This window comes from Drosophila erecta, unplaced genomic scaffold (assembly GCF_003286155.1).
Source record: "Drosophila erecta strain 14021-0224.00,06,07 unplaced genomic scaffold, DereRS2 tig00000000-arrow-pilon, whole genome shotgun sequence".
In the NCBI taxonomy this organism is placed as follows: Eukaryota; Metazoa; Arthropoda; class Insecta; order Diptera; family Drosophilidae; genus Drosophila; species Drosophila erecta.
In genome coordinates, this window is record NW_020825194.1 from 288557 (window position 1) to 310292 (window position 21736).

The 21736-nt window shown below is 45.6% G+C and overlaps 1 protein-coding gene across 13 annotated transcripts in view; it reads right to left on the bottom strand.

The window, feature by feature from the left end:
• Positions 1-582: 582 nt before the first annotated feature.
• The window catches only part of LOC6554571 (rho GTPase-activating protein 100F), a 33787-nt gene continuing 12633 nt past the window's right edge, over positions 583-21736 (bottom strand). Inside the window, exons 1-11 of one of the 13 annotated variants that reach the window (XM_026976190.1) lie at positions 18704-19094; positions 16939-17252; positions 10941-11525; positions 10610-10883; positions 9447-10546; positions 8273-9383; positions 8127-8206; positions 7741-8050; positions 6920-7173; positions 4791-4914; positions 583-4717 (exon numbers count right to left, since the gene is read on the bottom strand). In XM_026976190.1, coding sequence (XP_026831991.1) covers positions 3033-4717; positions 4791-4914; positions 6920-7173; positions 7741-8050; positions 8127-8206; positions 8273-9383; positions 9447-10546; positions 10610-10883; positions 10941-11525; positions 16939-16992 — 5577 coding nt within the window. In that variant the 5' untranslated portion in view covers positions 16993-17252; positions 18704-19094 and the 3' untranslated portion in view covers positions 583-3032. Of the gene's footprint in view, positions 4718-4790; positions 4915-6505; positions 7178-7740; positions 8051-8126; positions 8207-8272; positions 9384-9446; positions 10547-10609; positions 10884-10940; positions 11526-16938; positions 17321-18632; positions 19095-21736 lie in introns of those variants that run through there. The other 12 variants (XM_026976189.1, XM_001980999.3, XM_026976191.1 and 9 more) reach the window with 12 other exon arrangements.

Here is a 21736-nt window from a genome sequence, read left to right on the forward strand (position 1 = left end):
TAATGTGTTAGCATATTTATCAATTCATTTGCCATTTTCGTTTGCCAGCTAAAAGTTGGATTGGTTTTCAGTATCAGATAATTAGTGTTTAGTTAGTTGTAGCTATTCTAGGTTAAATGCATGTACAATTTGTAGTACTTGGTTTCCCGCCAATCGAGTTTTTGTTTTGTTTGGTATTCATCTATTATATTATGTAGTTGATGCCGACTGCTATTAATTTAGGGTTGTATACATACTTCGATACATGAATACTTTGCGTTAACAATTTCCTCTTCTGCTCTTCTGCTCTCCTGCTTCCAGCTCCAATCTGTTTTCGTTATTTGCTTTAAATGTACGATATGACACAGTGATATATATTCCATAGTGTATGCTTACGAGTTCTAAGTACAAGTACAAATAGATATCGAACAAGATCGGGCTCAGAAAAGCAGCTCCAAGCGGCAAACCACAAACCGATGCCACTGCAGTCGCCGCCTCCACCTCCGCCTCCACCTCCACCTCCACCTCCACCTCCACCTCCACCTCCACCTCCACCTCCACCTCCACCTCCACCTCCACCTCCACCTCCGCCTCCACCTCCTTCTTCCACCACCAACTGACAACGCTCGAATCTCCGCCGTGTTTTACATCTAGAGCTAACTAACTACGACTATGAAGCCACAACAACTCGCAAATAAACCGAAGTGTTGCCATGACATCTTCCACCAACTCCGCTACTATTATATGGTATATAGGGAATATTTATAGAATTTGTAACCGCGTAATTCTGGTCGTTCAACGATTAAAGCTTTCGGGATAAACCAATTAAAAACCGGATTGCAGAGCTAATGGGGGTACTAGGGTCTTACTTGTGTTTAAAACGAAGGCGACAGCTTTAGTAACATTGATGTTCCTTGGTTATGTATGAAGTTAAAATCGTAAAATCAATAAAGTTGGGCAGTGATGGCGGCAAGCGAGTCGCGACCACCTCAAAATAACTCATCCGCCTGAACTTTGACTTTTGTTAAAAATTCTACGTGCTATATGCAATAATTAACAATTCACTATATAAAAATCAATTTGCTCAACTATATGGTTGCCTATATTGTGGTTTTAAACTCTTTGGTTTGGTAATCATGTTTAACACTTTAAATGCTATCCATTCTTATAAAATAAATCTGGCAACAATTAACCGAATATTTTACTATTTAAAATCTTATTGTGTTTGGGGTTCCCAATCGATCTCTATAAGCCGTACTAATTGTTCAAATCAAATAATCCACAACATTGATTATAGTTTTGGGTTATATAATATCGATTAGTTATGGAAATGACTGAATGAACTGTAATGTAATAAGTGAGGCTTTTTACTTTAATTGATTTTATTGAGTCGCTGGAGAAAGTTGTACTTGCATGAAGACGAATGATTTTTCATTTTTGTTAGCTAACATAAATCTTTCTGTACCTCAGTGCTTATTTGGTATTTTAGTTTTTCCTATTTTTGTCTCGTATGTTTCTTAAAATGATCTTGTCTAACTCTATTTAAATAATAAGGGGTGTAGGATGTTCGCCAAAGCCTATGACTATAACCAGCCTCATTTACTGATTACTTGACTACGAGATCGGTAAATTCCTTTTTGGGTATTTACAGTTCCGCAACATATGTATTCGAAAGTATTATGAATTTTAAGTTTTTATAAAATTGAGATCGTTATAAGTGTAATTTCCTATACAATTGGGGTTAAGCACAGTTGGTCGTTAATACGTTTTAAAAAGCTTTGAAAACATACCTGCTGTAAACTTCTTAATCGCAAAGCGTTCTTAACTTGCTATTTAGTAATATATATTAACATTACATATTTTTTCCATCGCTTGTATAATTATGATTAAATGTTTAGAAATATTATACTGTACCGTTGTATATTAGTGTATATATCAGACTTTGTTTCATACAAAAACTAAGCACATTGATTCGTTAATAAATTCATGTATTTGTATTTTGCATGTCAGTTTGCGGTTTGCGAGTGGTGTCTGCTATGTGAAATCCTAATCGGGAGTTCGATCGTTACTTGATCACATATGCACACTTAGGTTTTATAAAAGAGGCATTGGGAAACATTGTAGGCAAATGTGTTGCTCCAAAAGTCGTCGAGTAGTTAATTAGACAGGTTGTCATAGTCGTGTACATTGCTTTTCCAGATAAGAGAGTTGGTCACATAGAAACGCTCACAAAAGATATTGTGTGGGTAGATTATAAGAGCTTTCCTTATATGCAGTTTCCACTGCGAAAAGGGAGTATGCAAAAATATATCAGTAACGAATCGTGTCTACTAGAGGGGTGTAAGTCGATATAGGATTATTTTTAAAAATTAAATGCGTGTTCAACCTTTTGGGTAAGTTCTTCTATTCGTATTTTTAAATGTAATTTATTGTATACGCTGTTGACTTTAATTTATGTTATAGTTCATTAAAAAATACTGTTCGTAAATGTTATTGAATTCGGATTTATGGATTTATGTTAGCTAAACGGCAAACCACGGTCAAGCGCTTCGACCCTTTAAACGCTACCAGGGATAAGCTTTCACAAGTATTTATAAACACATACACAGAGCTCGGCGACTATTTAATTTTATGTATGCAGATTATGCTTGCTTTAGACTCTAAAGTTAGAGGGTTCTCATAGGGGTTTATATGCAACTATCGTTCGTACTTTGTAAATTTGTAAACTGTAAATACTTCAAAAGAACACTTTCAGCATTGTGTGGCATTGGTTTTTGTTACGTAACTACGATTATACGCGCGCAACGCAATGGAGAAAGGGAATGAATGTTTTGATGCCTTCCGATCAAATTCGTAGGAAATAAAAAGTTTACACCAGAGCACGCATTTAACTCTTGATCGTTTTCGTTGCCCGAAAGTATTTGATGAACTAAGGAAAGTTAAACCAGGAAGACGAGCTTTTAGATCTCTTTACTCTCACCAGTCGCACGCGTATAATCGTAGTTGTATCTATATTCTTTTCTCCTAACCGCATTTATAGCCCTTTTCCTACCTCACTTGATGTCATCGTACTCATCGCTACCGTTCTTCGAGTCTCCTGACGACTGAAAGGCCATTACGGCCGCTCTGTGGTGGCCCTTGTCCGCGCCCTTGTCTAGCTTCTCCTCCCCGTGGGTACTACCCCCGTTGCTGCCCGGCTTTTCGTCGAAGGCGTCCAGGAAGGGATTAGTGGCGGCGTACTGAGCCCTGTAGGTTCCCAGTGTGTGATAGTTGTTGCCACCGTTGGCGAAGGGCCGCGAACTGCTCACACTGGAGCTTGTGCTCGTGTAGAAGTCGTAGCTATTTGTGGAGCCCGTCATGGAGCTGACCCCACTACTGCTGGCGGTTCCGGCTCCACTTCCACTCGCGGAAGAGTGGTACGAGGAACTGTTGGCCGACCCGCCAAACAGAGCTGCCCCCGTGGAGGTTCCGTTCTTGGGCAAGGTGCCATACAGATGCATGGTATTGTGGTTACCGTTGCCGTTGGTGGTGGTGAAGGGACTTGGACTGGCGTTAGAGTGATTGTGGCTACTGCCATTGCCATTACCTAAGCCACTACTGCCGAATAGCGTACTGCCGAAGCTTCGAGTCTCGGAGCTTGCTCCCGAAACCGCTCCCAACCCAGTTCCAGACCCCCCTCCTATTCCCGACTTACTGCTACTGCTGCCGGAGTTCTTGGTGTCGTTGGTGTACGTGGTGGTGGTGATGGTGATGGCCCCACTGGCCGCAGTGGTGCCACCTACGTACGTCTTCGTCTCCGTTTCCGAGGATGATGAAGAGGCGAGGCTGTCAAACAAACGCCGACCGGTGGAAACCAAAGAGGTTCCGGCTGTCGCACTACTGCCCGTTCCAGTCCTGCTGCTGCTATCCTTGCTGTTGCACAATCGAGAGGGCGATGACAACTTCTGGCTGTTCGCACTAATAGATGAATCCACTGAGCCGGTGGTGTACTTGCTTATAGCTCCAGTCGTAGCACCCGGTTTGCTCGACGGTCCCGAGTTAGGCGTAACCAGTTGGTAAGTACCCTTGGGCAGACCATCACCGCTACCCGGTGGCGAGGGCGATTCCGGTGACTTGATCGGCGTAAACTGTACCCGTGGCTCCCGCTTGAGATACTTGGACATCAGCTGACTGGTGGTCATGGCTTGCGATTGGGCCAGCAAGGCATTTGTGGACGCCGATGACTTGTAGGAGACCAGATCATCCGAATCGTCCGAAGAAGTGGTCGGGGCTGATGTGGCCGTAGAGCCAGCACTCAAAACGGTTGCCTGCGATGAGCTTGAGCTGGATGTGGCGCTCGACTTGTTTCGCATCGCCTTGTAGTCCTCGCCGGCAGAAAGGCCACTGGCACTCGCCTTGCTGGGCGTGTAGCTACTGTTGCCAAGGCCGATCTTCTTAGTTTCCAAGGCAGTGTACTTGGAGCTGTAGCTGGATTCCTCGTTCACCAAACTCCTGGCCTGCGCCTTATGCGTATCATAAAAGTCCCCATTTCCCCTTCGAGATGATGTTCCATTGCTTTCCTTGCTTCCCAAGGTCGACTCTGCATCCGCCTGCGTGGTGGGTGTGGTGATTTCTACGGGCGCATCTTTCTGCAGCGGCGGCTTCTTCATCACAATGGAATATGGACTGGATGGCTGGTCGACGATCTTGACTTGCTTAACGGAAACAGGCGAAGCACCGCGCTTGATGGTATCCGTGCCTACAGAAAATTACAAGCGCATTAGCCACGTAATCTTTTCCGACTTAGGCGTAAGAGCATTTCAGTTACTTACTTTTACCCGATCCGGAGCCCGAGCCCGTCGATGCAGAGCTACTGCCGGGGGAGGGTGTGCCTGGAAGTGGCAGTGGCGATGGGTCGGGAATTGCTGAGCCCGCTGAGCCCCCCAATTGATAGGGCTGCAAGAGAATAACGAAGAGAAAGGAGAGCAGGGAAAATCCCGCAAAGTTGGTTAAATGTTGGCTGGAAGTCAATTAAGGCTGAAGAAGCTTCAAGGGAGTCAATACGTGCTAGTTCTTGGTTTTGGGTGGTGCAGAAAGAATTTAAAATTTTGAGTCAGTTCAGGACTTTGTGTTGTAGTGTTGATGGTTGTTTTCAAGTGGGTAATTGAGTGACACATAGACGAGCACATAGACAAAATACAATTTCACTGCGTGCGCGGTGCGATTCTCATACAGGTGACGGCCAATTCGTTAACCAATTACATGTTATTATTGGGATTCGGGTGAGTACGTGGGCATTGGAAAGTGATTGGCTTGTGCTAAAGCGTGAGTTGTATTTCAGGCATGCAAAGAAACAACACTATGCGAAATTGACTTCAAATAAAGGACAATAATATGGTAATTTAAATTAAATAAATGTGTCTTTAGTGGCATTTAAGTCAAACGGTGTGCGGTGAGTAAGAGCGGTTTTACTGGGCTGTGGATTTAAGGTGATAGAATAATAAAAAGTCAATACTTTTGCCACAAACGAACGTTTCAACTAAAGGAGTGTGATTAGGATTCAACTGAACTTCAGAGAAAAATTAAATGCTAGAACTGTTCCCCTCCGACTTTGAGATGTTCTACTCTATTTAAGCTGTGCTTTTCAATTCTGGGAAAATAATGCGACAAGGTGTCGGGGATGCGGGTTGTGGGCTTGAACCAACAAGAGGAGCTGATCTATTCCTGGGACGGGTGTGTAAGCAATTCCAATGAAACGCAAGTTGGGTATGATTGATGAAGTTTTTACAATGGCAGTGGCACTCGAGGTAAATGAAGCTTTCATAAGATGTGTCTTTCATTTGGTATGTGTGGGCATACAAAGCTGTATGATTTACATATTGAATGGGAGTGGAATACATATGTACGGGAACAACTGTCGTTACGAGTATGTTTATTTGTTACCAGTAGTGGGCCAATCATGCTTTGCACGCCGTTTACACCATCAACATCATTACCATCATTATCTCATACTGATGTATAGATTATGAATGTACGTATACATTTATGTATCACAATTACAACGTCTATCGATCAAGGATCACAGCAAATTATTGTTGACTTTACTTTTATAATATATATATATATTGTAGTATATTATTTCCGTAAAAAGCAAAGAATAAACTAATAACAGATAATGCTTCATATTGAATAGTTCATTAGACAAATATTTTTGAAATTATCATCTTTTGCAGAACGGTCAACAGGAAAAGAAGGAAGAAAATGTTTTTGAGTTCGTGTTTCTGTGATCGTGTTGGTAGGTTAGTGTTAAATGAATGATAAAAATGCAATTGCCATGTTTAACCTTTTTCTGGAAAAAAACTGTATGAACGATATGTCCCATATGAACGTTGTCAGTCTCTCAAGGAAGTATTTTAAAATAATGTTGTAAGGAACTCCAAATAGTTAGCCGTCAACCGTACAGTAATAACTGTAAAACCAACATTTGAAAAATGTTTTGAGATTTTTGAAATTTATCGGTATGCCATAAATATTTTGACAAGGCCCACAAACCGCCCAAAAGCTGGCCCACCCACACTTTCGACATTTTAATTTCAGTTCATTTTAATATTTGTCAATTAAGTCGGTATGCCACATATACTCGGGTATTGACCAAATATTGAGTATAGCCTCCTCTCTTGTTTTCTGTATAGTTACTGCACCGAAAATATCTTCTTTTGAACAAATAATAAATTGAAAATTGATAGCGACTTGGAAGGAAGAACATATTACAAAAATGCCCCCTCTTTTGCCCCATCACAGTGAAATATGGATGTTAGGAGTGCGGTGTGGGTCAATGGTGGATGATATGTGTGTATGCAAGTGTTTCTGGAAGAGTATGTCACGTGTTGTAACCATTGGTCGCGCCTTCGGCTGCTGTGTTGTGGTTGGTTGCTGTGTTGTGTGGATTCTGTTTGTTTACCTGTTGCACCGCTTGTTGCAAGGCTCGATGCGATTGAGCTAACTGACCCACTACTGATTGATACAGATGATTGTTGGCTGTGGCTGAGAGCTGAGGATGGCCTTGGGAGAGTATGTTGGTTACCGAAGTGGACGAGCGCAGAAGATTGCCCGCCGCCATGAGCTGCGCCTGCTGCTGCAGTAGAAGTTGCTGTCTGTCCGCTGGCAACGCACTGACTTTGCTTCCACGCTGCCCTGTTGACTCGCCGCGCCGACCTGTCTACATAGGACTCTGTATTAATCAATATTAATGTGGACGCGCTTTGAGGTGTTTTCAGTGGCTGAGGGCTGTGGGCTGAGGGGTGAGGTGAGAGAGGTCTGCGGTTACCACCTGATTGCTTCCATATTTGAAATATATCAATTAAGTCTAAACGTTCTTCCAATTATGCACAGTGAGCACCGCACCGACTTTATTGGCACTCAAAAGCAGAACCAAAATTGTAACTGGCTTTGGTTCTTAATTATATATGAGTTAAGACTGGAAGTGGCAACCGGTGTGTCTGGGTGATTGGGACAGTGTGTACTTGTGTCTGTGAGTGGGTTGCATAACAGCTAACAGTAAGAACGGTTTTGTGACGCACTTTATATTGAAGAGCGAGTGGGTGGCACGGTTTTGGACTTGGAACTGCTGCTGATGCAGCGATGCATCCAAAGCAGGAACGAAAGAAGGAATCAAACTCTTGCAAGTGTGGTGGCAATAATCGGAGGGTGTGTTCTTGTGTGTTGGGGTCTGGTTTTTTCTGGTAGCTCTGGGTGGGAAATCGGACGCTGGGAGTACGTTACCTGAAGCAACACCCGCCATATTGCTCATGCTCCCGGCGGTGACCAAGCCGCCCATCATCGCCCCCGCAGCGCCGCCCATGTGCTGCGCCATCTGCTGATGCTGCGCCTGCGGCTGCGGCCAGATCTGCAGCAGATACTTAAGCACCGCGATCGGCTGAGCGTGATCGATGTCAGCTCCCGGCTGCGCACTCGCCGAATGCAGCATCAGCGGTGGGCCCATCACGGTGGCCAACGCCTGGGCGGACATCTTGTTCCGCTCCGAGTTTGAAACGACCAGCGAGAGGTGATCCAGAAGGAATACCAGGGTGGCCTGTAGAGTTACGCAATTGGAGTACAAATTACAGTTCATGTATGTAATTTTTAAGTTAAGAAACGGCCGATCTTACCCTGTTTGCCCGCGGCAGGCAGTCGAGTATGCTAAGCATCAGTTTCGCATTGCCCTCCGGGTCATCTGGTAGGCAGACAGCTGATTTTGGATGGAAACAGTACAATTGGTGTTTGAAAAAATCGTCTTGAAATTGAAGGTGCTTACCTAAGGCATCGACCGTCATCTGGAAAAGACAGCGCGTGAACAGCGGCTCGGGCAGTTCCCTGAGGTAATCCTTGAGGACGCCGGTGATGACGTTGATGTCAGGAACATGTTCCGGGGTCAATTCCACTGCACGGCTATTGCGCTCGAAGGCCTCGCGTAGCAAACGCTTCTTGGTAGCCGAGCCACACAGTCGGTACAACCCGATTATATCAAGACCACGGCGCTCCACCTCCTCCACACAGCGCCTCAATACGATGGGAACGGGTGCACTTCCGGGAGCATTTTTGGACTCCCGATTTACCACCGTTTCCAAATCAGCGCCGAAGAGCGTAGGGTAACCTGCTCTCAGGCTCGGAAGGCCCCTCCTCTTGTAAAGAGCCAGTGGATCCGTGTGCCGCATGCGAATGTATATCGTCCCCCTTGGTTCAACCTTTAAGGCCAGCTGATGAAGTGGAGACTGACGGAGGATTGACGACAACGAAATTGCGCCTCGGTAGCACAGCTTGTGTCTGTGCTGCGGATCCCACGAGTAGACTAGTACATCTAACTGTTTGTTGCCAACCAAGTCAAGCTCAAACGACTCGTCCCAGTCGAACTGCAGGTCACCCGATCGCACCACTGTCCGTGCTTTGTGCACGCGATCGCACTCGATTACGCAGTAAAGATCTCTGGTTTGGCCCTGTGGCGCCGCGCCTGCTGCTCCCTCTGGAGCTGTTCTAAGGCCGCGACCTGCTAGCAAATGAATCCACAACATGCCGGAGATCCCTCCAATATCCACGATGGGCTTATCCAGCTTGTACTTGGCAAACTCCGCCGGGTTTATGTCGATCTGGCGGTGTGGGCGTGGTAAGGTGGCACTTGGTGTTGGTGCCGGACTCTGGTGGCCACCGGTGCTCAAGATGCTGCCGCTCGGGCTGGCGGGACCTGCGGAAAGCTCCAGTAACTGTCGCATGCGTCGTATGCTAGGCGATCGAATGGAGCCCGCTCCTCCAATGTGCTGCGAGGACATGGAGCGCACGGGTAGTGCAGAAATTGGTCGTGTAAGACCCATGTTCCGATCGAGAGTGCCCGTGCCAAGGATATGGGTTCTACTGGAGTAGATGCTTTCCGTCTAAACGAAATTAAAACGACGTTATCCAATAGTTAGGCTTTCATCGGCATTAGATATACTCACATTTCTCAGTGCATCGTGGATGTTCTCAGCGCTACATGAAAATCGCTGAGCCCGTGGCTGGGCAAACATGTCCCGCGTCATTCGCATTTGTTCCGCAATGGCAGAACTGCTAGGTGCCCTCCTGAGCCAGGCGCGGTATTCATCCGCCGTAAATATCGACGGACTGGCGGTAATTCGCTGACGTAAATCCCTTCCCCTCCGTGCATCGAACTCGGGTGCCGAGGTATTTCCGTCATTCTCGTCCACCAAGCGATCTCCCATTCTGGAGCGGATGCCCTGCAATCTCGTCCCAGGGCGCTCTCGGGGCAATGAGTTAAATTTATTGAGATCCGCAGCTCCGGCCAGCAAGGCAGCCGTTGAAGCTGCGCCAACTCCTCCGCCTGCTCCACCTGATCCCCTTGACATACTGCCGATGGCAGGTCTGTTATAGTAGTAGTAACTTGGCCTGGGCCCAATTGTGGCTTCCGTATCGCTGGAATAGTCCAAATTTGGTCTGGAACGCCGGGTCAGCGATTGAGCTCCTCCAGATGGAGGGCCGTACTTGGATACACCGGCTCTCTGTTGGTCATAGCGCCCGTATCGGCCAAGAGTGCCTCCCACTCCTACCTGCATTGGAGCTCCACCGGCCGTTCCAGGTTTTAAACTTGATCGTAGAAGGGAATGGCGTCCCAGGGAATTGGAATAATCCGAATATTCTACGCGAGGTAAATGCTGATCTGAGCCAGATCGCGGAAATCTGGCATGTTGTTGAGCGAGGCCCACGTTCCCAGTGCCCGTGGACATTCTTCGCGAGGGACCCACGGGCGGAGCACCAGGCTGTCCAGGATAGAATGCATGTACCTTCTCCGCCAAGCTTTCAAGAGTGCCGGCATTTTGGTAGTAAGCATGCGAAGGCGCAAAAGCATGTGCTTTTGTGGGCTGCTCCGTAATCACCGAAGACGGTGGCGGTGGTGGTTTATAGCCCCAGTTGGGCGGCTCGCCCATGGCTCCACCTCCGCCGCGGGTATTGTAGTACATATCCAACTGCTCGGACTGCGGACTGTAATTATTGAGACCCAGGCCTAGCCGAGAACGAGATTCCGTCATTTCGCGACCATCTCCTGAAAGAAATAGAAGAGAAGCAAGCGATTAGATGGGTGAACATGGCGCCCATTTCAAACTACCTGTACGTCTGTCACGTGATGAGCGCGGCCTCGGCATTCGGTCCGTCTCGTCCAGATCCTCGTCCCGCAAGTCTCGCTTAATAACAACAACCGGTGGGGGCTTCTGTTCTGGCCGAGAGAGCGTCGGCGGTCCAGGAGATCCTGTGCCTCTATTGCCTCGCCGCTGACGTATCGCCAGCACCAAGCGGCGCGGAATTGACATAATAATGACGACATCGTCTAGGGACATGTGTGTCACGTCCACCAGATTTACCGCAAGGATTTCATCGCCCACCTGAAAGTATACGGCGTTATTTTGATGTCCCGAATATGTGTTTTCGCATTAACCCACCCGCAAGCAGCCGCTGTTGTAGACAGCCGACTCCAGTGCAATCCGGGAGATGAACACGCCATCGGTGCGATCGGCCCCGTTTCCCTCGCGGATGTACAAGCCCAGCGTCTGACCCGGCCGCTTGACTATTTCCACCAGCTGCACGGTGTGCCGTGCGTCCGCCTTGTTCATCAGCTTGTGGGCGGCGTCCACCGCCTGCTTGCTGCCCATGCAACGCGGCTCCAGGACGCGCACGATCATCTCACCGCGTCGCTCCACCGCCTCCAAGGCCGCCGCCGTGTTGGGGTCGTGGTCATTCTCGACGGCCTCTATCTGCCGAAAGATCTCTGAGCTGATGCCGCTGACTTTCCGGAAATCGCCCTGGAGCATCACCGGGTCCTTGACCCCGGCGGCGTTCGACAAACTTCCGCTCTGACCTCGATGGTTGCCGTGCTGATTGCCATGATGTTGCTGCTGGTTTCCATGGTGTTGCTGGTTGCCATGGTGTTGCTGGTTGCCCATCGAAGACAGCTGGTTGGCGGGCAGCGGTCCGGGCGGGGCCCGACCCGGGCTTGCGGTGACATCAGGAACTGATCTTCCATTCTCCTGCAGGAAAAAGGGGAAATGTATTTTCCATAGTCATGCTCGCTAAATGCAAATATCAAGAGCTTCACGCTGCTGCATAATCCAAGCTAATTGTTGGGCCAGCTGCTGCAGCTTCTGCAGTTCCGGCTGCACTTTAGCTTGACTTAAAGAGTTCGCTTTGCATAAATTAGGCTAATTTGGCGCAGTTCAGTTCTGTAAACGGTTCCTTGGCATAAAGCTGAGTGCTGAACTTTTTCACACTTGGAATTTCAAATATTCGTCCAAGTTGTTTAATTAGGAAATTTTTGCTTCAAGTCTAACACAAATGCCTTGAAGCATTAATACTTATTCGGTTGCCTTACTCCCAGTGACCAACAAAACTTGTTACAAAATTGAAATGCTGACGTAATTTTAACGACCTCTAGTTCTGCCAATCTCTAAGACCTCCTATCCCACGCTCACTCCAGAAAGTATGCAACATGAATTCGCCATTCTCTGTAATTTCTGTCATCGCCATTTCAATCGGTGGGTTGCAGCGTCATGCAAAACTCCAGGTCATCAAGATTCCAGTCCATCTGCGGGACGACCGTAGCCGACACGTGACGTTCGCCGATGATGTCACACGGTCAGAGCTTGATGGGAAAAATGGCCCTGCCCTCCACTTCCCCCGCCGGAGGAGGAACAGCCCGGAGGCCAGAGCAACAATGTGAAACATGGGTCGTGTGGGGGTCGGCCACGAAATTGCTTTAAAATGAAGTGGCTGCCGCAAGCTAAGGGAAGTTATTAGTGGATTAATACGAAGCACAAGAGCGGTCAGCTGCAATGTTGCACTTGCCTCGCAGCGGCAACATCTTAAGTGGCGCACTGCGCGGCTCCGTGGGTGCTGAAAACCATCTTCGTAGCGGACAAAAAATTGCGAATGAAGAATCTTTGAAATTGCGAAACTTTGACATGTGTCGGTGACTGTCTCCTCACTCCGTTCTGCCTGATTCTTGTTGCTACGGGATAACTTCGCAAAACTTGCAACAAGAGCAGATGTCGTTAGGGTAAAGTTTTGGCCCTCGAATCTGAGCCGTCCATTTGCTGTTAGTCAAATGGGCATTATTATGTTCGTCAAAAATCGGAATTTCGCCATACCGTGCAAAACTTTAGCCTATTTGGCGGCATCTCCCCTTCAATCGAGTGTCTTTTGGGCAACTGGCATTAAACTATTAAAGTGTGTTTACTATAATGGAATTTTGGTGTTTGCTTGCAGTTCAGCAACCGCAAATGCACGAGCAAATAAATAATTCAAGGCAAATACCGAGCCACCATTAACGCTCAACCGCGAGGCACAAAAATTTCACTTTGTGAACTCCTCTTGTTTTGAAAATGACCACTTGTGTGCAGCCTTTTGAAAAGGGGAGGAAAAGGAGAGTGGGCGTGGTCTTGGCCGAACAACTGTATTCAATAAAAGGGCATAAAAAGGCCAGGCGTCACACAGCACAAGTAGGCGGAGCATTGTTGATGGCTCCACCGTGTTGGAGCTGTTTGCTAACAACAAGCCCGACTGCTGCACTAAAACAATAAATATAGATGGTGTGCATCGCGTGCAGGGGAGCTGAAGAAGAAAAAGAAGAGCGGGCTCTAAATGGACACATGAGGTGCCAAAGCCACGAAAACACCCTCCGTCCGAGGATGTCAGCGGAAAATAAGTGGCCCACGACCCTTTGCCACCCAACAGAAGTATTATTGAAAGGAAGTTCATAGGAGTAGGTTGTATCTATGCGTAACCTTTAATCCACTTCATTAGTTGCACATGCCAGTAGCTATCTCGTTGATTGATCTTTCTTTCGGTAACTTATTAAAGCTGTGATGTGTGAAACCATTCGTTTCCTTCTGCTATATTTGGCTGGATAGCTGGAGGCGTTTTCCTCAGTTTGCGGTCATAAGTTATTTACGAGGCGCGCACTTAATTAGTAAGTGCATACCTTATTAGCCTGCAAATCCAATAAGTTAGGGGAAGTGGGAAATTGCCCTCCAAAGCCGAGGAGTTCTGCTGCCGCAAATGCAAATTACCAGGGCGGGTTTACACTAAGCGTCTTTGGTGAAAGTCTGGCGCACATGTGACTCATGGCAGAACGAAGACTGAACCCTCTGGGGCTGCCGGTTTAAACTCATTTCAACTTCATTATGTCGTTGATGTTGCTGACTAAGCAGCGAGCCTACGGAAGCCACCACCCACTTTATTCGACTTCATTCGGCTTCCCGCTGGGTGACGACAACTAATTGAAAATCCTCAAGACATCACATATTGAGAACTGACTTTGGCAGGCTTTTTTAATTATGGATGAATCTTCTGGCTGGCAGTTTCTGTTGGGGGAAAACTAATTTGGACTGGACCTGTGGCGGAGGAGCGAGGGAGAGGCAGGAGCCATTAGAGGAAGTTGCGTGACAACACAAATCAATAAAACCATTTTAGTGCCTCTACAGCCAAATAAAAAATAAACACCCGAAAACGGAAACTGACTAAAATTGTAATTATGCCAGCGCAGACGCCATTAGCTGTCGGAACCTATCCCTCTGATAGGAAAGCCCTAGAGATGGTGAACTAGAAGCAACTCAGAGGCACAGGTACTGCCTTACAAGACAAGGTTCTTCTGAGGATCCTTAAGTTTTCCCTCAGTGTACTCGACGGGGCTAGGACTAATCACGCCGGAGGGTTCTGCTTCTCCGATAGCGGTGGCGATGGCGGTGGCGGTGGCAGTGCGTCATTTCCCGGCCAGGTTAATAATTGACTAGCCATAATTGTAATGACTGAGCCCTAGTGCGATTCCGGCAGGAACAGAATGTGTTTTCCGGGGTCGAACTGCCGCTCGGTAGTTCTTGTATCTGCCATCTGTTTGACCCCCGCCCTCCATCTGCCATCGGGTGATGGATTGGCCGACGCATTGATTGATTGACAGAGCGTGTGATTTGGCTTGATGTGCTCGCCTCGATCCCTTTGTCAATTCATGCAGACGATGCTCAGATTGCCCAGGCCAAAATGAGAATTATTGCCTTGGCTATACTTGAATTGACGAAATTGATTTTGTTTTGCCAACGCCGAGTAATTAATAACTCGATACGAAACAGCTAGTCATGTTATTTGTCCTCTGGTGCTCAAACTGATGGAATTACGTGCACAGCACAGGGAAAGCCAAAATAAGGCAACCCCCCCGGAAAATTGGTTTCACCCAAACGATTTAGAAGGCCTTTTCGTGCCCCAACTTCGCCGCTAAATTTCCACACAACATCACTGTTAAATTCACGAGAAGTAATTTTCCGAAAATTCACCACAGTACTTTTGTAAACTGTTCGTGGCATAAATTGTTCTCGTAAACAAATTGTGTTCCGGTCAGCAAGTGAACGAAGGATTTCTGCTCCGTAGGCTTTAATTTACATTCGTACATTTGTTTGGCATTCATAACGTTCTGCACACAAAACCATTTCCTTGGACTAAACTATTCCGGGAAATTACATTACGAAGCACAGCGACCAAACCGAACGAATACCGAAACCAAATTCCAACTGAGCCCAAAACAAAGACCGAATAATTATAAATTTAAATCCGCACTAAAATTCCCAGGCAGCGCCTCCATGCCAATTACCAGTCACCCGGCTATCGTCCGGAATTCACCGAACCCACTGACAGCAATTACAATTAAATGCCAAATGCACAGCGTTCCGCTCCCATGTTAATAATAGTTGTCAGTTGCAGCTGCGCTAATGTCAAAATATGTGGCACAAGAACGGAGAATGGGGCACATTCACATTCCCCCCAGTGGCGGCGGCAGGAGCTGTGGCTTGACTCCAATCAGATTGGATTGCTTTGGATTTGGATTTGGCTGGTGCAGGGGCGCCAGTCGAGATAACCGCAAATTAAGGCAAACAACAAGGCAACAACCACGAGGACAGCACAAGTGACACAAGCCGCATTGTGGCGGTGACTCCGACAGCCCAGGAGACGGCTGAGGGTCATGGAGCGGAACTGAGAATGGGAATGGGAGAGGGAATGGGAGTGGGCACAGCACACCCGGCGTATACGTGATGTATTGATTGAATTTAAATGTGCAAGCTCGCAAACAATGGAGCATATTAAGATGGCGGCAACGCGTCCCCAGCTCCGCATTATGCAATTATATCCAGGACGCTCACCCACTCACTTACAGCTAAGCCGAGTGCCAGGATCAGGATATCGGGATATCATGGCTTCGAGGGCCTTAAGCTTCCGTACATTCAGAAGTGTCGCGCTGCTGGCTGAAGCGTGTGTAATTCCAGCCAGAAAAGCTGAGTGACAAGGGAGGCAGGACAAACCTTTCACTCGCTCCGTGCGCTCCTGTCACTCAGGAAACCAGGACACGGATTTAAGTGGGAAAAAGTGCGAGAGGACAGTGGGCCGACCGGATCTTCCGAGAGAGAAGAGCTGATTTAACTGATTTCCTATGACTTGTGTTATCAACTTAGGAAGGGTTATGAAAATAGTTTACAATCCCACAGTGCTAGTTTGGCGTTACGTCTGTTAAAGCGATTTCAGGAGTTCCCAGTACTTTGCTTTAAGTTCCCCAAAAATTAATTACCCAGCCAAACGGAAGAAGTGCGCAAACAGTTTCGTGCCCGCCATTATCTATGCAAATATTTTTAGCACCCGCTCCAAGGACTGCACACTTGATAGAATTTTATTTCAATATTTCAAGCACCCTTCGCCGTCGGCCAAAGTAGTTGAAAGTTGCAATCTGTGGCCGCCCGAATGTATGCGTGTGTAAATAAACAAAAGCGATTATGAGTTTAAGTGGGTTCCCAGGGGCTGGCGGATAGCCCCGGGGCAACGGCCGGGTTGCCCCGACCCATCAACACAAGTTCAAAGTTCGCTTATTTATCCGTGGTTTTTGTTTCTTCCTGGCGTCCCTTGAACTAACTGATTCGAGTGGGTTCGTTGGCCTCTGCCGCAAGCATCCATCAAATATGCAATATTATTTGCTTAACGCGTATTTATTTATTCATTCGTCCGCATAAATGCACGCACACAAGCAAGAAGACTGTGCTTTTCGGCAAAAAAATACATTTTGACATAAGTGGGAGTGGGAATTTTTAATGGGAAAATAAAATGCGCACAGAAATTCAGCCGGCCAATAGTAGCAACTACTGGACGTGCAAGAGGCGTTATTTGCATGTCGATCCACATAGATCAATATATCAAAGTGAAACACACATGAAAATTGAGGCACTCCTCATCTTAAGCGGAATGGATGGAAGTGGAAGTCTTTGGGCATAACACTTAATCTTTCTTGCGAGATTAAAATTATATTGTATTATTTATTAACAGTCTTAAGCAGGTTCGTAATGTAAAGCCCATATAACTTGGAATGCTACTCACAAATAAGCCACACGCCACATTCATAGTGGACACACTCACCTTGCGATGGTTGCTTCTGGTCAGGAAACATCCCGTGGTGGCGCTATCACACATTAACTTAGTTGCAGCCACTTTGCTTGTTTCGCTTCCAGTAAGGATATGGAATCGTTGGTCCAATTTGCGTGGACAGCCGCAGGGATATGCTGAGTTGTTCTTTAATCGATAGCTGGGTTTGACTGGGTTCGATTCGAGTTGTGCTCTCCGTAAACCTAGTTCGCTGTATGCTTTTCCGTGCTCGTGGTTCGGTGGTTTCGTAACTGCTACTTAGGCTATAATTTGATACGTATTTTGTTGCTCCCTCACACGTACTAAGGCTTTGTTCCGTTTGTATCATGAATTCGTTTTGTTTCCCTCGCTCATGGCCTTATCCGCTTTCCATTTTCTAAGCACACAAGAGCCATGATAACTATATCTATAAGTGGGCCCTCTGACCCCTGACCCCTGACCCTCGTGCCAGTGTGTGTGGGTGTGTGTGTGTGCGGTGCCGTTTAGGCAGCTTTTTTGTTGCCAAGCGAAACATTCATGTTTGCCTTTCACGCTGCTCCGACAATGGCGAATTTCGAAGCACGGCACTCCATCTGCGCCCGCCGCTTGCCAAAACAGTTTTAAATATCTACTCGATTGATTTAAATGTATATTTAAGTGCGGTCGCCACACCCCCTACTAAATTCCAGCGCCCAGAGTGCCAGCCAAACGGGCATCGCGAATTTCACTTTACGCCGCGAGCAAGGGAAAAATAATTTCGTCTGGCCCTGCGAAAATTTCATTAATTTCAGACATACTAAATTAAAACGGAACCCAACAGCTCCAAACAAAAGCTCCTCCACTAAACTGCAGACAACGCCGAAAAGTGTAATGCCGTGAAGTGTAATGCCTTTATTCGAAATTTAGTGCCACGGAGAGATTTAAAACATGATCCCGTTTATGAGGGAAAAGGTAGAATCAATTTTTAATAGGGTTTTGAGGTGGGAGTTTCTCTCAGTGTAGATAAGGGCAATGCCAGCAGTTCCAGTTTCATTTCCCGCGCGGCTGCTTCGGCAATATAAACTGGGCAAGGCGTCGTGTGTGGGTGTAGGACTGGTGGCGGTGGGCTCACTCTGCAGACGTGCTAAGACCAAGGGCGGCAAGTAAATGCCAAAAATTACATTCTGCCACTTTTGCAGACAAAAGATGAAAGCTCCAAAAGTCCCGAGACGAGAGTTTGGCAACTGGCAGCAAGCCACGCGGCGTATACGCAACGCGGGCCAGGCTACGTGGGTTAGCGTTGTCGAACATAATGGCTGCTTCATCCCTGCTCCCTGCTCCCCGCTCCCCGCTCCCCGCTTCTTTCTGCCCGCTCCGTCATCCTTCCCAAGCAATCGTCGGGCTGTTGAACCTTAAGTGTGTGCGTCTGCTCCAGAGCCATGTGCCCATTTGTCTCTATGCGAGGGAGCGGTGGAGGGGTGGATATATCTGCCCTTGTGTGTGTGAGGGGGCGTGAGCGAACGCATTTAGCAACAAAAATTTTGTCTGTATATGGGACAGTAAAAAAGGAACGGGAGTGAAGGCACACATAAATGAATGAGTCGTTGAAGGAATTGCGTTGTGTATACGCAGCGTTGTCTGGGCTTAATAAATTACAATTCGCTTGACACACACATTTCGCACAGGGACACGTGCACTGGGCTCTACCACACTTGATGGTGCTTGTTTACCCAGTGTAGATATGCTTTCGCCTTGAAAAATAATATGTGTGTATTCCATAAGAACGTTTTAATTGACTGACGTTTTTCTGTGCCTTTTCTTGCCGTCTTGGTATTGATCGGGCGAACGAGGCAATTTACCGCGACATTTAACTTTTATCGCCGCGCTTCGTTTGCTTTTGTGCAATAATTTTCAGAGTCCGCCCGCGGCGATGGCGAAAATGCCGTTCGACTCGCTTTCGAGGACCTCTGTTAAGCGCGCGTTTTTCCACCGCCGTTGCCCGCGTGCGTGAAATAGTATTGAATAAGTTGCTGTTTAATGAGTTTTACTACACGCCACGAACTCTGCGTGTGTGTGTATGTGGTCGGTTACTACTACGCACGCACGACGCTGCTGCTGTAACGGTATCTCGACGAACGGACCACGAGTCAAACGTCCGGCGCGCTCAACTGAACCTTGCGTATTGAACACGCTGACCCGGCGAGCGCGCTCCGAACCTTCTCAGTCGGGAAACGGGAAAACGCGAGCCGAAGTTGCGGCGAAATTGGAGCAACATACATTCACAAACAGGAAAAGCAGCACACACACGCACTCCCCACTCCCCACTCCCACACTCTCTCCTGCAGTTGGAAAACTTTCTTGTGTAACGGGAGCGAAAGCTCGTGCTCGGAAAACTTCGGCCCTTGGACAGTGGTGTGCGTTTGCGCTCTGTGTGTGTATGTATTTGAATTATTCAACACGGAAAAATTGGCAGTCGGGATTTTGGGCATTGAGTTTGCTCCGCGCCAGGATGACGGGCTGTCAGTAACTCCTGCTGTCGACCGGAAGGCGGAATCCCTCTACTGGGTTCGCTGGACCGGGCTTGCCAGATATGATTCCGCCCAAACGGTCTTGAACTTGTCCAAAACGCCCAGAACTTTGGGTTTGCATATTGGGTTCTTATACGTCGTTAATTGTGATTATTTTCCACATCACTGCCAGTCGCAAATAAACATGACTGCCATTATCAAACTATTTTTTTTTGTAATTTTTCTGATGTATTATTAGTCGAAATTCAAAAAAATTAAAAGGTCCCAAGGCTGAAGTTCTATACTCCATAACTCAACTTATCTTAATCGGATTTTGAAGTGGCATACCTCTAAATGTTTCTGGAAAAATTCCCTAAAAAGTTGCATTCAAATTTAAAAAATTTTTTAAATTTAATTTTTTTGTAATTTTTTTGATGTTAAGATGTTTTAGAAACTCAAAAACATTAAGAAATGTACCAAGGCTGAAGTTCTAAACTCCATAACTCAACTTATCTTGATCGGATTTTCAAGTGGCATACCTCTAGATGTTTCTGGCACAATTCTCTAAAAATCTGCATTCAAATTTAAAAAATTTTTTAAATTTAATTTTTTTGTAATTTTTTTGATGTTGTTATGTTGGGGAATTCAAAAGCATTAGGAAATGCGCCAAGGCTGAAGTTCTAAACTTCATAACTCAACTAATCTTAATCGGATTTTCAAGTGGCATACCTCTAAATGTTTCTGGAAAAATTCTCTAAAAAGTTGCATTCAAATTAAAAAAAAATTTTTAATTTAATTTTATTGTAATTTTTTTGATGTTAAGTTGTTGTAGAAATTCAAAAACATTAAGAAATGTACCAAGGCTGAAGTTCTAAACTCCATAACTCAACTTATATTAATCGGATTTTGAAGTGGCATACCTCTAAATGTTTCTGGCACAATTCTCTAAAAAATTGCATTCAAAGTTAAAAAATTTTTTAAATTTAATTTTTTTATAATTTTTTTGATGTTGTTATGTTGTGGAATTCAAAAACATTAGGAAATGCGCCAAGGCTGAAGTTCTAAACTCCATAACTCAACTTATATTAATCGGATTTTGAAGTGGCATACCTCTAAATGTTTCTGGCACAATTCTCTAAAAAGTTGCATTCAAATTTAAAAAAAATTTTTAATTTAATTTTTTTGTAATTTTTTTGATGTTGTTATGTTGTGGAATTCAAAAACATTAGGAAATGCGCCAAGGCTGAAGTTCTAAACTCCATAACTCAACTTATATTAATCGGATTTTGAAGTGGCATACCTCTAAATGTTTCTGGCAAAATTCTCTAAAAAGTTGCATTCAAATTTAAAAAATTTTTTTTAATTTAATTTTTTTGTAATTTTTTTGATGTTGTTATGTTGGGGAATTCAAAAACATTAGGAAATGCGCCAAGGCTGAAGTTCTAAACTCCATAGCTCAACTAATCCTAATCGGATTTTCAAGTGGCATACCTCTAAATGTTTGTGGCACAATTCTCTAAAAAGTTGCATTCAAATTTAAAAAAATTTTTAAATTTAATTTTTTTTTCATTTTTTTGATGTTGTTATGTTGTGGAATTCAAAAACATTAGGAAATGCGCCAAGGCTGAAGCTCTAAACTCCATAACTCAACTTATCTTAATCGGATTTTCAAGTGGCATACCTCTAAATGTTTCTGGCACAATTCTCTAAAAAGTTGCATTCAAATTTAAAAAATTTTGTAAATTTAATTTTTTTGTAATTTTTTTGATGTTGTTATGTTGTGGAATTCAAAAACATTAGGAAATGCGCCAAGGCTGAAGTTCTAAACTCCATAGCTCAACTAATCCTAATCGGATTTTCAAGTGGCATACCTCTAAATGTTTGTGGCACAATTCTCTAAAAACCTGCATCCACATTTAAAAAAGTTTTCTATTTAAATCAAACTGATTTTCAAAGCTTGTTTGGTATCGATTTACCACAAGCTTTGATATGTGAGCATCATCCTGTTGGGGGCTTCTCGGGGAGAACGCTAAGTGAATCCCACTTAAATCATTTCCACTGTACCACTTATGCCTTCGATTGACTCCCATAAACACTTGTACGAAGTGCCCTAATCCCGGCATAGATAACATTTACAGGCACAGGACTATTTAAGGAATGCGAGTGCCAAATGAAAGGCCATGCCAGCAAAGTGCCAATCATAGAAAATCGGTGGGCAGTGGACCCAACTCAAAAGCGCTGCGGGTCCGGCTGCATGACAGTCAAACATTATGAATGATAAAGGTCCAACACAATGGCTCTTGTCCAAATGTTTGCATATCAAGCCG